This window comes from Microcebus murinus, chromosome 9, assembly GCF_040939455.1.
Source record: "Microcebus murinus isolate Inina chromosome 9, M.murinus_Inina_mat1.0, whole genome shotgun sequence".
NCBI classification, from domain to species: Eukaryota; Metazoa; Chordata; class Mammalia; order Primates; family Cheirogaleidae; genus Microcebus; species Microcebus murinus.
In genome coordinates this window covers 90,008,013-90,022,475 of record NC_134112.1, presented here as the reverse complement: position 1 = coordinate 90,022,475, position 14,463 = coordinate 90,008,013, and the positions used below count along the sequence as shown (strand labels likewise).

At 39.8% G+C, this 14,463-nt stretch overlaps 1 protein-coding gene across 1 annotated transcript in view; it reads right to left on the bottom strand.

Moving 5' to 3' along the window:
* Positions 1-14,463, bottom strand: part of TBXAS1 (thromboxane A synthase 1) — a 160,628-nt gene that overhangs the window by 87,726 nt on the left and 58,439 nt on the right. Inside the window, exon 4 of the mRNA XM_012767996.3 lies at positions 3,180-3,276. Within this exon, the coding sequence (XP_012623450.2) occupies positions 3,180-3,276 (97 nt within the window). The remainder of the gene's footprint in view (positions 1-3,179; positions 3,277-14,463) is intronic.

Below are 14,463 nucleotides of genomic sequence, written 5' to 3'. Positions count from 1 at the left end.
ATCCATTGAGCTTTCTTTGCTGACTAGCTCTGTGATGAGCCGACACACCCCTGCTCTTCCCCGGCATGGCGTGCTGCTGCAGATGCGGGGATACTGAGGTTTCCAGTGACTTATTTGCCTCTCCACGTTAGTCGTCTTTGCCAGTGCCAGGAGTCGGTGGTTTCACAGTGACTCAGCCTACGATTCTGACGGCCACGTGGGGAGCGGATGAAGCAGCCCTTTCTTTGAGAAGCTGCACCTGGGGCGGCCACGCCCCTGGGTTTCTATGGTTCTGAATAAAACCACTCACCAAGTCCATCACATGGCTTCAGATGTGACTCTCGTGTGTCAGTGGCGTGGCTTGAACTGTGCCTGGGGAGGTGGCCTCTGTGTTGCTCATGAGGACCTGAGGGCACCCTCTAACACACACGCAACTGCCATCACCTCCCTCCTCCGTTCCACTTCCAAGCCACGGAACCTAGAACGATCACATGTGCAGCCTGACTCACTCTCCACACTGCCATTTTCGGACCAGAACGTGTGTCTGTGACTCCACACTTCTGCTCCAAGCCCCCGTCCCACCAGACCAACCTCCCGTGGGCCAAAGACAAGCCTCCCTCTTGTCGCCTTCGCACAGCTCCCACAGCCCCAGGCCCTGATAGGCCAAAAGAAGAAGTTCCACCAGTGGTAACGGCCATTCCTGCTGAGTCTCGTGGCCCTAGCTCCAGTTCCCACGGATATTTAAGAAAAGAGCTGCTCCCACGACTTCGCTGAGGACAGTACCTGATAGCAAAGACGAGCTCATTGAAAATGCGTACATAGAAATATCCAAGTCCCCAGGTGCGGGGACAACTAAGTGTACACAAAGGCTGAGAAGACTGATTTGGGTTCAACGGCAAACTGTGGTTGAGCAGCTCTGGGCACTGCCAGGAGCGCCGCACACACTGATACAGACGACGCAGGTCCCTTCGGAAAATGGGCGGGACGGGGCAGGGCATCGCACAGACTCGTGGGAGAGCGCCTAGTGTTCTGCATTCGAAAACGAATATTTCAATGTTTTTTGGGTTCAAGTTATTTGCTCGATGCTTATGCATGTCACGGAGGTCCCTGGAGTGTCCCCCGCCCCAGGCAGCATGCTCTGTGGCCCCCTCACGAGATGCATACAGTTCACATCTGATTCCAGAGCTGAGCCCAGCACCTCCGGCAGGGCCTCCCCCAGGCCGGCCCGGGGCACAGCTCACGGCACCCCACCCGGGGGTGAGGACGGAGGGGGGCTCTCGCTGCTGGAAGAGGAAACCATGTGTTATTTAAGTTCCTTTTCACTTAATTTATCAGACTAATATGCCGAGGTGTTTTCTGCATCAGCAGGGACCGTTTGGGAGACGTTTGCATGGAGTAAGCGTTTAATGTTTACTGAGCGAATGTATAATAAAGCCGACTCTGAACGCTTAAGTAAACACGGCCGATTAGGGGAAAGGCGGGTGGTGTCAGTTAGGAGAAATCACGTCTCACTAATCTCCTTGAGTTCTTTGAGCAGATAAATAAGCATATGGATAAGAGGGAACCACAGAACCCAATTTAATTTGACTTTCAAAAACCTGGGAGAAAATCCCACTCTAATGACTGTTTTTTAAAAATTGAGTCACTAGGGTTGTTTTACCATGAATATGGAATTGGCCTACGGACCATAAACAAAGCTGGAGATGAGTGGGCACATTCCCGGATGGAAACCTACACACGCTGGGGATTCCTGGCGATCTCATCCTCGATGGGTCTTCCTACGCGTTTGTGCATGGCATCGATGAGTCTCCGGGCTCAGGTAATAAATACCTCATTCTTCTGGGAAGAACGTCAAGGTGATGGACACTCAATTCAGTTTGAACAAGAATATATCGGATGCTGAATAGTCATTACATCTTTGCACCATGGGATATTAAAAAAAGAAGTACAAGATACAGTTCCTGGCCTTAAAGAACTCATCACCAAGTTAGGGTGAAAGCCGTATCTTCCTTTCCTGTACATAGTAGAAGCCACCACAGGGACAGTTGTGGAAAGGAGTGATGCACATAAGTGCTGTCAAAGTTCAGAGAACAGGAAAGCAAATGTGGGTGATGGTAAGGAAGGCTTCATGGAGGAGGAGGAAATTGAGGTGAGCCTTGAGAATCAATAGCTAGGGTTCGGACAGGTGCAGGAACAGAGAGTTTTCTTGTTAAAAGCACTGATGTCTGGCCTGGGGCTTATCCACGTGGTCCCATTTAGCTTACAACAGCCCACGAAGGTACAGCATAACTCCCTTCTAGGGGAGGAAGAAGAAGCTTAAGGAAGTTGAGCAATGTGCTCAAGCTCACACTGTGATACACACAAGACCCACGATTGTGCTGCCCCCAATCCCAGGGGCACGTCATTGTGAAGGAGGGTACAGGGCAGGCCTCTCAGAGCAGGTGGGACAGAGAGCGGAGGACCAGCCGGGGTGACCACTTGTCCTGGGGAGCAGTGAGACAGGCTGCAGCACGTGCAACGGGTCTGCATCACAGGGGCCCTTAAATCGCGTCAGGGGAACTCTGCACTCAGTCCTGAAGGTTTAATGGAAAACACGGGCAACACTCTGCTATTTTCTGTCACCTCTCCCATTCTTTGGGATTTCTCATCAACGATAAGCGTAAGACATGTACTTGCCAAAAACAACAGGGCATGTAAATCCTTTGTAGGTTGGAGCCCCCTTAAAGGCTCCTCCTACTGGGGGACACATTTCCCTCTAATGGTGCCTGTCTTCCCTTTCCAGACTTAATGCTTTTGTACCCTCTGGGAAGGACGTAACACAAGAGCCTCAAATTTTTGCTTTCCCGCTGACATGTATTAACCTTGCTCAGTCTCCTGCAGTCACTTGGCCTGTGCCCTCTGGACTCCTCTAACTTTGAACACAGCTTTAGAAAACCCTCTTGGTTTTAGCATTTTTATTAGCCTCAACTTCTCTGGAGCCTTGGCTTTCTTGAAGCATTTCTTGAATGCAAATGCCTCTCTTTTATACCAGTCCTGTACATCTCTTTTGAAAACTAGAGCTCACTGGAGAGCTCAATTTGCAGTGGAGCTGACTTAAACCCACTACGAGGCCTGACTGCCTCCCTATTCAATCTGTCACGCAGGGCTTGCCTCTTAGGATGATTCCCCGTCCACCCACATACAGAAAGAAAACTACATACCATTCTGTTGGTGAAGTTACTGAAGTTCTCAACCAACACCTGCTTGATCATGTCTGGCTCAGAAATAACAATAAACATCCGCCGTCCAAGATAGTACCTGGGAGGAACAAAAAAAATTACTTTAAAATGTGTTGCATTTACCCATTTCTCCTTTCCTAAAAAGAATTCACAGCTTATAATGATGGATAAAGGATAAATAGGAAGTAAAGACGGAGAAGATGAGGATATGCATGTTCCAATCATGAGCAACCATATAGTTGTGAAGATCTAACACCAAGTGCTTTCCGCCAGCATTCGTGGAATGCCACCGTGTACCAGTCCCTGGAGACTCTGGGCTGAGTAAGACAGGGTCCCTGCCCCAAGGAGCTTATAGCCTGGTAGGAATGACAGATCTCTAAATGTAAACACAATAATAAAGGGGTTCATCAGATCCAGTATTAAGACAAAGAAGAAAACTGACAGGGCTCTGTGTTGTCTGTAATTTCTAAAAATGGGGAAATAGGCATTCTAGCAAGAGAAGACCAATAATCTTTAAACTGATTCTCAAAAAATGTCTAAAATGAGTGAATAAACAGATGCTTGTGAGAATGTGGGAAGATTAAGTCTGCTGGGGAAGGCTGGCTATCTGATTGCCACACCTGTATATAAAGGAGCTCAGCAGATACTTAGGATGTTAATGATGGGCACTCAGCTGGTGGCAGTGAACACTAACGGGAGGCGATGCGTATGTACATGTTTTATTATATTTATGAAAGTACTGGGGACACAAAAGCAATCAAGTCCCAGTCACAGCCTTCAAGGGTCTCCCCATCTGATGGGAGGGACAGTTAGATAATCAGTGTACAGTGTGATGTGCTGGCAGGTATGAGTGACATTGAAGGCACACCCAGCTCAGCACTTGAAGAGAGTGAAGAATTCCCAAAGGTGGCACTTCCCAAACAGTTCTGAAAGATGAGCAGGAGTTCGTCCAGGAAGGTGGGTGACAGAGGAGGTGAGGGTGTGTTGGAAAGAGGGATCAGCTCGAGCAACTGGCCAAGGACAAGCCTGCCTGGCGTCCAGCCACCAACCGTGCAAAGGAAGCCAGAGTGATGGCAAGGGGACCACTGCCCAAGGACGTGTTTTTAGTGTGTGAAATTACACTTTCAGGAATGTGATGTGATTGCCCATGTATCCAGCTCAGAGCGGTAAGGAACAGATTTTAAAGGGGAATGTCACATGCAAAGGCAGCCAAGTGTACCCCAGCGTTCTTAGTTACTCAGAACTTTTCATAACTCCAAAATAATGGTAATGTAAAAACTCCTCTCTTTCTCACTGACTAGGGGAAAAATGAAAAAAAAAATCCATTTGTCTGGCACGTATTAGATGCTTAGAAAATTTTCATGTCAGTGATCGTATTTTCCAAAACTGTTGGAGAAATCTTTGGGACACAGAAATTCAGCAGATGTGGTACAAGGAAAGAAAGGCATACCAACTAGGTTTTTTTTTTTTTTAATGGTTTCAACCAATAAAAGCAAAAATAATCCAATAAGGCCACAAAACTAAGCTTTTATAACATTTATGGCAAGTGTCATGGAGTCTTTTGAGAATCTAGTGAAAGCTGTGGACACTCTCCGAAGAAAACTAAAACACTCACAGCATTTGTATACAATTTGAGAAGTTCTTGGGCCTTTGAACCCTACTCCAGAGCAATATTTCTCAAACATAAAACGTGCTTAAAAGTGACCTTGGTTTGAAGAAATAACAGCTGAAAATTTATCCAATTTGGCAAAATATACCATATATTTTGACATATACCTACAGACTCAAGAAGCTGGATGAAACTCAAATATGATAAACTCAAAGAAATCCATGCCAAGACACATTATAATTAAATTTCTGAAAACTAAAAAAGAAAGAAAAGTTCTTGAAACCAGCCAGAGAGAAATGATGTATTACCTATAGGGATTACCAATTCAAAGACTGTGAATTTCTTATCAGAAACCACGGAAGCCAGAAGAAAGTGGCATGTTTTTCAAGGGCTGAAGGGAAAGAATTGTCTATCACAAGTTGTTAATTTGGTGAAAATCATCCTTCAGGAGAAAAGTGGAAATAATGGCATTCTCAGTTGAAGGAAAACTAAGAGCTTTTGTCACTAGCAGACTTACCCTTGAAGAATGGCTAAAGGAAGTTCTCTAAACAGAAGGGAAATGATAACAGAAGAAAGTTTGGAACTTTAGAAAGCAAAGAAGAACAATGGAATGTGTAAAAATAGTAGACTATCATTCTTATGAATCTCTTAAGTCATACTTGATGGTTGAAGCAAAAATTATAACACCATATAATGTGGTAATCAATGTATGTACAGAAAATACTTAGGAAAATTATATTTTTAAAAAGTTAGGAGGGTAAAGGGACTAAAATGGAAACAAAATTTCCATACAACACTCGAAATGGTGAGGCATCCATACATGTAAACTGTGATAAATTACATATGTACATTTATGTAACACTAAGAAAAATATACAAATATATAACAAAATTTTAATAAGCCAAAATGGAATTCTAAAAAATGTTCAAGTAACCCACAAGAAGGCAAGAAAAGTGAAACAAGAAACAGAGAGTCCAAAAGAGAATAAATACATGATTATATTATAATTAAATATAATGTGAAAATTAGATAACATCAAAATTTGTGGTTACGCTAAAGTAGTGCTGAAAGAAAAATTTATAGCACTAAATGCTACCCTGGAAAAGAATATTTTAACTAAATAATCTATGTTCCTACCTCAAGGAACTAGAAAAAGAAGATCAAAAATCTTAAGCAGAAGGAAGAACATAATAAAGATGAGCACAGAAATCAATGAAATTGAAAACAGAAAAAAATAGAAAGATTAATAAAACAAAAAACTGATTCTTTGAAAAAATCAATTGAATTAATAAACCTGTAGCAAAACTAACAAAGATAAAAAGAGAGAAGACACAAATCATCAATATCAGGGACAAAACAGGATGTCACTAAGACGATCCAGCCTTTAAAAGGATAAGGGACTACTATAAACAACTCTAGACTAATACATTTGACAACTAGGAGGAAATGGACCAATTTCATGAAAACCACAAACTACTAAAACTCAACGAAGATGAATTAAACAATCTGAATAATCCTATAACCATTAAAAAATTGAATTTATGTTTTAAAATTTTCTGAAAAAGACATCTCCAGACCTAGATAGATTCAATGAAGAATTCTATCAAACATTTAAAGAAGAATTAACAATAATTTTACAATCTCTTCCAAAATAAAAGAGGAAGGAACACATCTTAACTCAATTTATGAGGACAGTATTACCCTGACACCAATATCAGACAAAGACAGTACAAGAAAAGAAAATTATAGACAAGTATCCCTCATGAACTTAGAAACAAAAATATTCAACAAATCAAATCTAGCAGTATATAAGAAGAATTACATGGAATATCCAAGTGGTATTTATTCTAGGTATACAAGGCTGGTTTAATATTTTTAAATTAATCGATGTAATCCACCATATTAACTGCCTAAAAAAGAAAACTTATGTGTCATATAAGTTGATGAAAAGAAAGAATTTGACAAAATTCAGCACTTGTTCATGATGAAAACTCTCAGAAATAGCAGGGATGCTTCTCAACTCAATAAAGAATATCTACAAAAAACTTACAACTAACATCATACTTAATGGTGAAAGACTGAATGCTTTTCCCTAAGGTGGGGAGCAAAGTAAGGATGTTCACTCTCACTACATTTGTTTGACATAGTACAGGAAGTTCTAGCCAGTGCAATAAGGCAAGAAAAATAAATAAGAAACATATAAATTGGAAAGGATAAATAAATAAAGGACAAATAAAATTGCCCCTATTTGAGATGACATAATCATCCACAGAGAAAACACTAGGGAAAAAAATCTAAAAGGAATATAAGGAATATATAATAATATATATAAACATAAGGAATAAAATAATTCTGGAAGTGAGTTCAGCAAGGTTTCAGTATTTAAGATCAATATACATGAATCTTAAAGTCACTTAATAAAAAAAGATCAACATACAAAACTATCAATAGCATTTCTATGTACTAACAATGAACATGTGGAAACCAAAATGAAAACACAATACCATTTACAATGCTGATGAAAGAAATCAAAAAAGACCTAAGTAAATCGGGGGACATAACATGTTAATGGATCAGAAGACTCCATACTGTAAAGATACCAATTCTCTCAAAACTGGCCTATAAGGTTAATGCAATTCCAATCAACATCCCAGCAAAAATACTCATAAGCATAGACAAATTTATTCTAAAACTTATATGGAAAGGCAAAGGACTTAGAATAACTAAATCAATTTTGAAAAAGTAGAATGAAATGGGAGGAATCAGTCTACCAGATCCCAAGACTTGGCTAGAGTAGTCAAGACTGTGTGATATTGGTAGAGGGATAGACACATCAACCAATGGGACAAAATAGAGAAACCAGAAATAGACCCACACACATGTACTCAGCTGGTAATTTTGATAAAGATACAAAATCAATTCAATGGAGGAAGGATAGTCTTTTCAACAAATGGTGCTGGAGCAACAGGACGTACATAGGCAAAAATATGAATCTCTTACCTTATATAAAAATTAATGCGAAATGGACCACAGACTTAAATGTAAAATATAAAATTAAAATTTTTAGAAAAAAAATGGAAGAAAATCTTTGAAATTTAGAGCTAAGCAAAGAGTTCTAAGATTTGACACCAAAACATAATCCATGAAAGATAAAAGTCAATAAATTGGACTTCATCAAAATAAAAAAATTTTGCTCTTACAAGACCCTGTTAAGAAGATGACAAGCTACAGGATGGGAGACAATATTTGCAAACCACATACCTGACAAAGAACATGTGTCTAGAATATTTGAAGAACTCTCAGAACTCAACAGTTAGAAAACAATCTGACTAGAAAATGGGCAAAAGACACGAACAGACGTTTTGCTAAAGAGGATATACAGATACCAAGTAAACATAAGAAAAGATGTTTAACATCATTAGCCATTGGGAAAATGCAAATTAAAACCATAATGAGATAACACTACACATCTATCAGAATGGCTAAAATAAAACAAAAATAGTGATAACATCAAATGCTGATACACATGGGGAGAAAGTGGATTATTCATAAGTTATCGGTGTCAATGTAAAATGATACAGTGAGTTTAGAAAATATTTTGGCAATTTCTCATAAAACTAAATGTACTTTTTAGGAAGGTTTTTTATTGTTGTTTCAATTTCAGTACTGATATTGGTCTGTTCAGGAATTCTATTTCTTCCTGGTTGAGCCTAGGGAGGCTGTGTGTTTCTAAGAAATTGTCCATTTCCTCCACATTTTCCAGTTTGTGTGCATAGAGGTTTTTGTAGTTTTCATAAATTATATCTTGTATCTCCGTGGCATCAGTTGTATTTCCCCTTTATTGTTCCTGATGGAGCTTATGAGAGATTTTTTTTTCTGCTTTTCATTAGTCTAGCCAATGGTGTGTCAATTTTGTTTATTTTTTCAAAGAACCAACTTTTTGTTTTATTAATCTTCTGTATAGTTTCCCTGTTGTCACTTTTGTTTTGTTCTGATTTGATCTTAATGATTTCACTTCTTCTGCTGGGTTGGGGGTTGGTCTGTTCTTTTTCCAGCTCTTTGAGATGATTCATTAGGTTGTCTATCTGTGATCTTTTCGACTTTTGGATATAGGCATTTATGGAAATAAACTTTCCTCTCAGGACTGCTTTAGCTGTGTCCCACAGGTTTTGGTAACTTGTGTCACCTTTGTCATTTAGTTCAAAGAACCTTTTGATTTCCATCTTGATTTCTTCGTTTATGAAGTGATCATTCAGCAGAAGGTTGTTTAGTTTCCATGGCTTTGTGTAGAAATGAGAACTTCTGTTAGGATTGATTTCTACATTTATTCCATTATGGTCTGAAAAGATACATGGTATAATTTCTATTTTTTAAAATTGTTTGAGATATGCTTTGTTTCCTAGGATATGGTCAATCTTAGAGAATGACCCATGGGCTGATGAGAAGAATGTATATTCAGTGGTTTTGGGGTAGAATGTCCTGTAAATGTTAGGCCCATTTGTTCTAGGGTTCTGTTTAAGTCCATTATTTCTTTGTTGATTTTCTGTTTGGAGGATCTGTCCTGTGCTGTCAGTGGGGTGTTAAAGTCTCCAACTATTATGGTGTTGTTGTTTATCCATTTGTTTAGATCCAGTAGAGTTTGATTTATGAATATGGGTGCATCAAGGTTGGGTACATATATATTTAGAATTGTTATGTCTTCTTGTTGAAGTGTACCCTTCACCATTATATAGTGACCTTCTTTGTCTTTTATTACTTATGTTGATTTAAAAACCAAGTTATCTGTAATTGGCACCACCACGCCAGCTTTCTTTTGCCTTCTATTTGCTTGAAATATTGTTCTCCACCCCTTTGTCTTTAGTCTATATGCATCCTTGCAGGTTAGATGTATTTCCTAAAGGCAGCAGATACTTGGCTTGTGTTTTTTTTTTTTTTATCCATTCGGCCATCCTATGTCTCTTGAGTGGGGAGTTCAAGCCATTCACATTTATTGAGATAACTGATAGGTGGGAGTTATCTCAATAACTCCCATCTATCAGTGGGAGAAACTATTTCTTTTCATTATGTTGGGTTGAACTTTGTTGCTTTGTTTTCTCTCTTGAGCCATTGTGGTATCTTGGCTTTGATCTTTAGTCGAGAAGGATGGAATACTCCCCAACACATTTTATGAAGCAAACATAACCCTGATACCGAAACCAGGAAAGGATGCAACAATAAAAGAAAACTACAGACCAATATCCCTTATGAATATAGATGCAAAAATCCTCAACAAAATCCTAGCCAATTGAATCCAGGTGCTTCTCAAGAAATGAATTTATCACAACCAAGTGAGCTTCATCCCAGGGATGCAGGGATGGTTCAACATATGCAAATCTATAAATGTAATTCACCATATAAACAGAAACAAAAACAAAGACCATATGATCCTCTCAATAGATGCAGAGAAAGCATTTCACAAAATTCAACACCCTTTTATGATAAGAACACTCAACAAAATAGGCATAGACGAGGCTTACCTAAAAATGATACAAGCCATATATGACAAACCCACAGCCAATATCATACTGAATGGGGAAAAATTGAAAGCATTCTCACTTAGAACTGGAACAAGACAAGGCTGCCCACTATCTCCACTTCTGTTCAACATAGTGCTAGAAGTCCTCACTACAGCAATCAGACAAGAGAGCGGAATTAAGGGCGTCCAAATGGGAGCAGAAGAGATCAAACTCCCACTCTTTGCTGATGACATGATATTATACCTAGAAAACCCCAAGGATTCAACCATGAGACTCCTTGAATTGATAAATGAATTTGGTAAAGTCTCAGGATACAAAATCAATACACAGAAATCAGAGGCATTCATATACGCCAACAACAGTACAGGTGAGAACCAAATCAAAGACTCAATTCCCTTCAAAATAGCAACAAAGAAAATAAAGTACCTTGGCATATATTTAACTAAGGAGGTAAAAGACCTCTACAGGGGAACTATGAAACACTGAAGAAGGAAATAGCAGAGGACGTAAACAGATGGAAGAATATACCATGCTCATGGGTCAGCAGAATCAACATTATTAAAATGTCTATACTACCCAAAGTGACCTACAGAGTCAATGCAATCCCTATCAAAATACCATCATCATTTTTCACAGATATAGAAAAAATAATTTTATGCTTCACATGGAACCAGAGAAGACCCCGTATAGCAAAATCAATCCTAGGCAATAAAAACAAATTAGGAGGTATCAATTTTCCCAGACTTCAAACTATACTACAAGGCTATAGTCACTAAAACAGCTTTTTACTGGCACAAGAACAGGGACATTGACCAGTGGAACAGAACAGAGAACCCAGATATAAAACCATCCTCATACAGCCAATTAATCTTTGACAAAGCAGACAAAAACATACACTGGGAAAAAGAATCCTTATTCAATAAATGATGCTGTGAAAACTGGATAGCCACATGTAGAAGACTGAAACAAGACCCACATCTTTCACCTCTCACAAAAATCAACTCACGCTGGGTAACAGACTTGAACCTTAGGTGTGAAACTATTAGAATTCTAGAGGAAAATGTTGGAAATACTCTTCTAGACATTGGCCTAGACAAAGAATTTATGAAGAAGACCCCAAAGGCAATCACAACAGCAATAAAAATAAACAAATGGGACCTGATCAAATTCAAAAGCTTCTGCACAGCCAAAGAAACTGTCAAGAGAGCAAACAGACAACCCACAGAATGGGAGAAAATTTTTGCAAGCTACACATCTGATAAAGGGCTGATAACTAGAATCTATTTAGAACTCAGGAAAATCAGCAAGAAAAAATGAAACAACCCTATCAAAAAATGGGCAAAGGACATGAACAGAAACTTCTCAAAAGAAGACAGAAGAATGGCCAACAAACATATGAAAAAATCTTCAACATCTCTAATCATCAGGGAAATGCAAATCAAAACCACAATGAGATATCACTAAACTCCAGTGAGAATGACCTTTATCAAAAAGTCTCCAAACAACAAATGCTGGCGTGGATGCGGAGAGAGAGGAACACTCCTACACTGCTGGTGGGACTGCAAACTAGTTCAACCTCTGTGGAAAGCAATTTGGAGATACCTCAAAGTGATACAAGTAGATCTACTATTTGATCCAGCAATTCCACTACTGGGCATCTACCCAAAAGATCAAAAGTCACTTTATGAAAAAGACACCTGCACTCGAATGTTTATAGCAGCACAATTCACAATTGCAAAGCTGTGGAAACAACATAAGTGCCCATCAATCCAAGAATAGATTAACAAAATGTGGTCTATGTATACCATGGAATACTACTCAGCTTTAAGAAACAATGGTGATATAGCACCTCTTGTATATTCCTGGATACAGCTGGAACCCATTCTACTAAGTGAAGTATCTGGAAAAACCAGCACCACATGTACTCACCAGCAAATTGGTATTAACGGATCAACACCTAAGAGGACATATAGGAGTAACATTTATCGGGTGTCGGGAGGGTGGGAGGGGGAAGGAGGGGATGGGTATATACAACCACAACGAGTAAGATATGCAATGTTTGGGGGATGGACACGCTTGAAGCTCTTACTCGAGGGGGGAGGGGGGCATAGGCAATATATGTAACCTTAACACTTGTACCCCCATAATATGCTAAAATAAAAAAAATTTTAAAAACTAAATGTACTTACTATATCACCCAGCAATTGTACTCTGAAACCTCTATCCCAGAGACATGAAAACTCAGGTTTACACAAAACATGTATATGAATATTTATAGCAGTTTTATTTGTAATAGGCAAAAACTGAAAACAATTCAAATATTCTTCAATGGATGGCTGGTTAAGCAAACTGTAGTACATCATACAACGGAATACTATGCAGCGAATTAAAAAGAACAAACTATTGATGTATGCAATAACTTGGATAGATCTCAAGGGAATTATGTGAGTGAAAAAAATCTCAAAAGGTTATCTACTGCACACTTCTGTCTATATAACATTCTTGAAATAAATTCATAGAGATTTATTTCAATAGAGAACAGATTAGTAGTTGCCAGGGGTTAGGGATGGGGGTGGTGATGGGTGGGTGTGGCTATAAAGGGATAGCACTAGACAGCCTCGTGGGGATGGAACAGTCCTGTATCTTGGCTGTGGTGGTGGGTACACGAATTTACACAGGTGATAAAACTGCATAGAATTCTATACACACAAACACATATACACACTTGCATATACATCTGGATAAAAGCTGATAAGCTCTATGCATTGCACCAGTGCCAACCTCCTGGTTTTTGTAATGTACTATAGTTATGCATGAGGTTACCACTAGGAGAAGCTGGGTAAAGGGGACACAGGACCTCCCTGTACCTTTTTTGTATAACTTATTGTGAATCTATAATTATTTCAAAGAAAAAAAATTTTTAAAAAGTCACCTGGGAACTTATTAAATCCTTGCTCCCTACCAAGACTGATCTACCAGGGCTGGTGGGGCCCAGTAATCTGCATTTCAGCAGGCTCTTGGATTCTGTTGCAAGACGACCACTCCCACACTCTGAGAACCGCTGTCCTGGTTTTCAGTCTCAGGGTCTAGTCAAAACCAATTGTGGAATATTCAGAAAATATAATAGTGCCTGGCCCCACCCAGACCTACCAGGCCAGACTCTCTGGGGTGGGACCCAGTCACCTCTTATTTTAAGAAGCTCCCAGGGGATCCTGATGCGATTGACAATAACCATATTGGGGACACACAAACCCCAAATTAAAAACCTGCTCTAGATTTAGCCAAAATTCAGACCCATTCTCATTTCCCTAAATTCTTAGATCTAAATGGAAAGCAATTACACTGTGGGGCACACACATATTTTGGTAATATATTTGTATTGATGTAGTTATTATCAAAATAATTTTACATACAATCTGGATTTTTTTTTAAAGTAATACTTCTACATGCAAATGAAAGTTGTCCTTCCAAGTAGTCACCTTGGGAGTCTTTCTGCTTTCTTCCAGTAATATTGCTAATACTAAAAACAATTTTGCAACAATTCCTTTAGAATTGCTTCAGAGCTTGTTTATGAACCTCGTGAGAAAACTGGTCCCATTTTACATGTAAATTGTATAATCTTGTGAATTTATATTTATAAAAATGCTCATCTGTAGTTTGAGGAGCTCCTGGAAAGATTTCGAATAGATACAACTGTACGGGTGTGTGTCTTAAGCACTCACAGCCATTCTTTAGGGCGCCTGTTTTCATCTGCCCACCACTCCTTGGGGAGCCCTCCGCCCTGAGTCCCTGTAGTTCTGAAGGTGCTGTCACTGGTAGAACTCCGCCCCTCTGGTCCTGCGAATGGGCTCTACCTCCAGGCACAGCCAATCCCAATTTGTCATCTCCTTGACAACGGCGACTAGTCCAAGAGGTGGACGCGTGACCCAAGCAGGGCCAGTCAGAATCCTTCACTGGGATTTCTATCATACATGCGTGCTGGGGGGGAAAGCCCTGATGTTCTCCTGGAGCTGCTAAACGGGGAACATACAATCCAGGGCTGTTGGTGGCCATTTTCTACCACGTGGAGGGAGCCTGTCTGCAGAGGGGGCTAAGAGAGACCAGCAGAGATTTCAGATAGAGAGACTGCCTAGGACGTCCA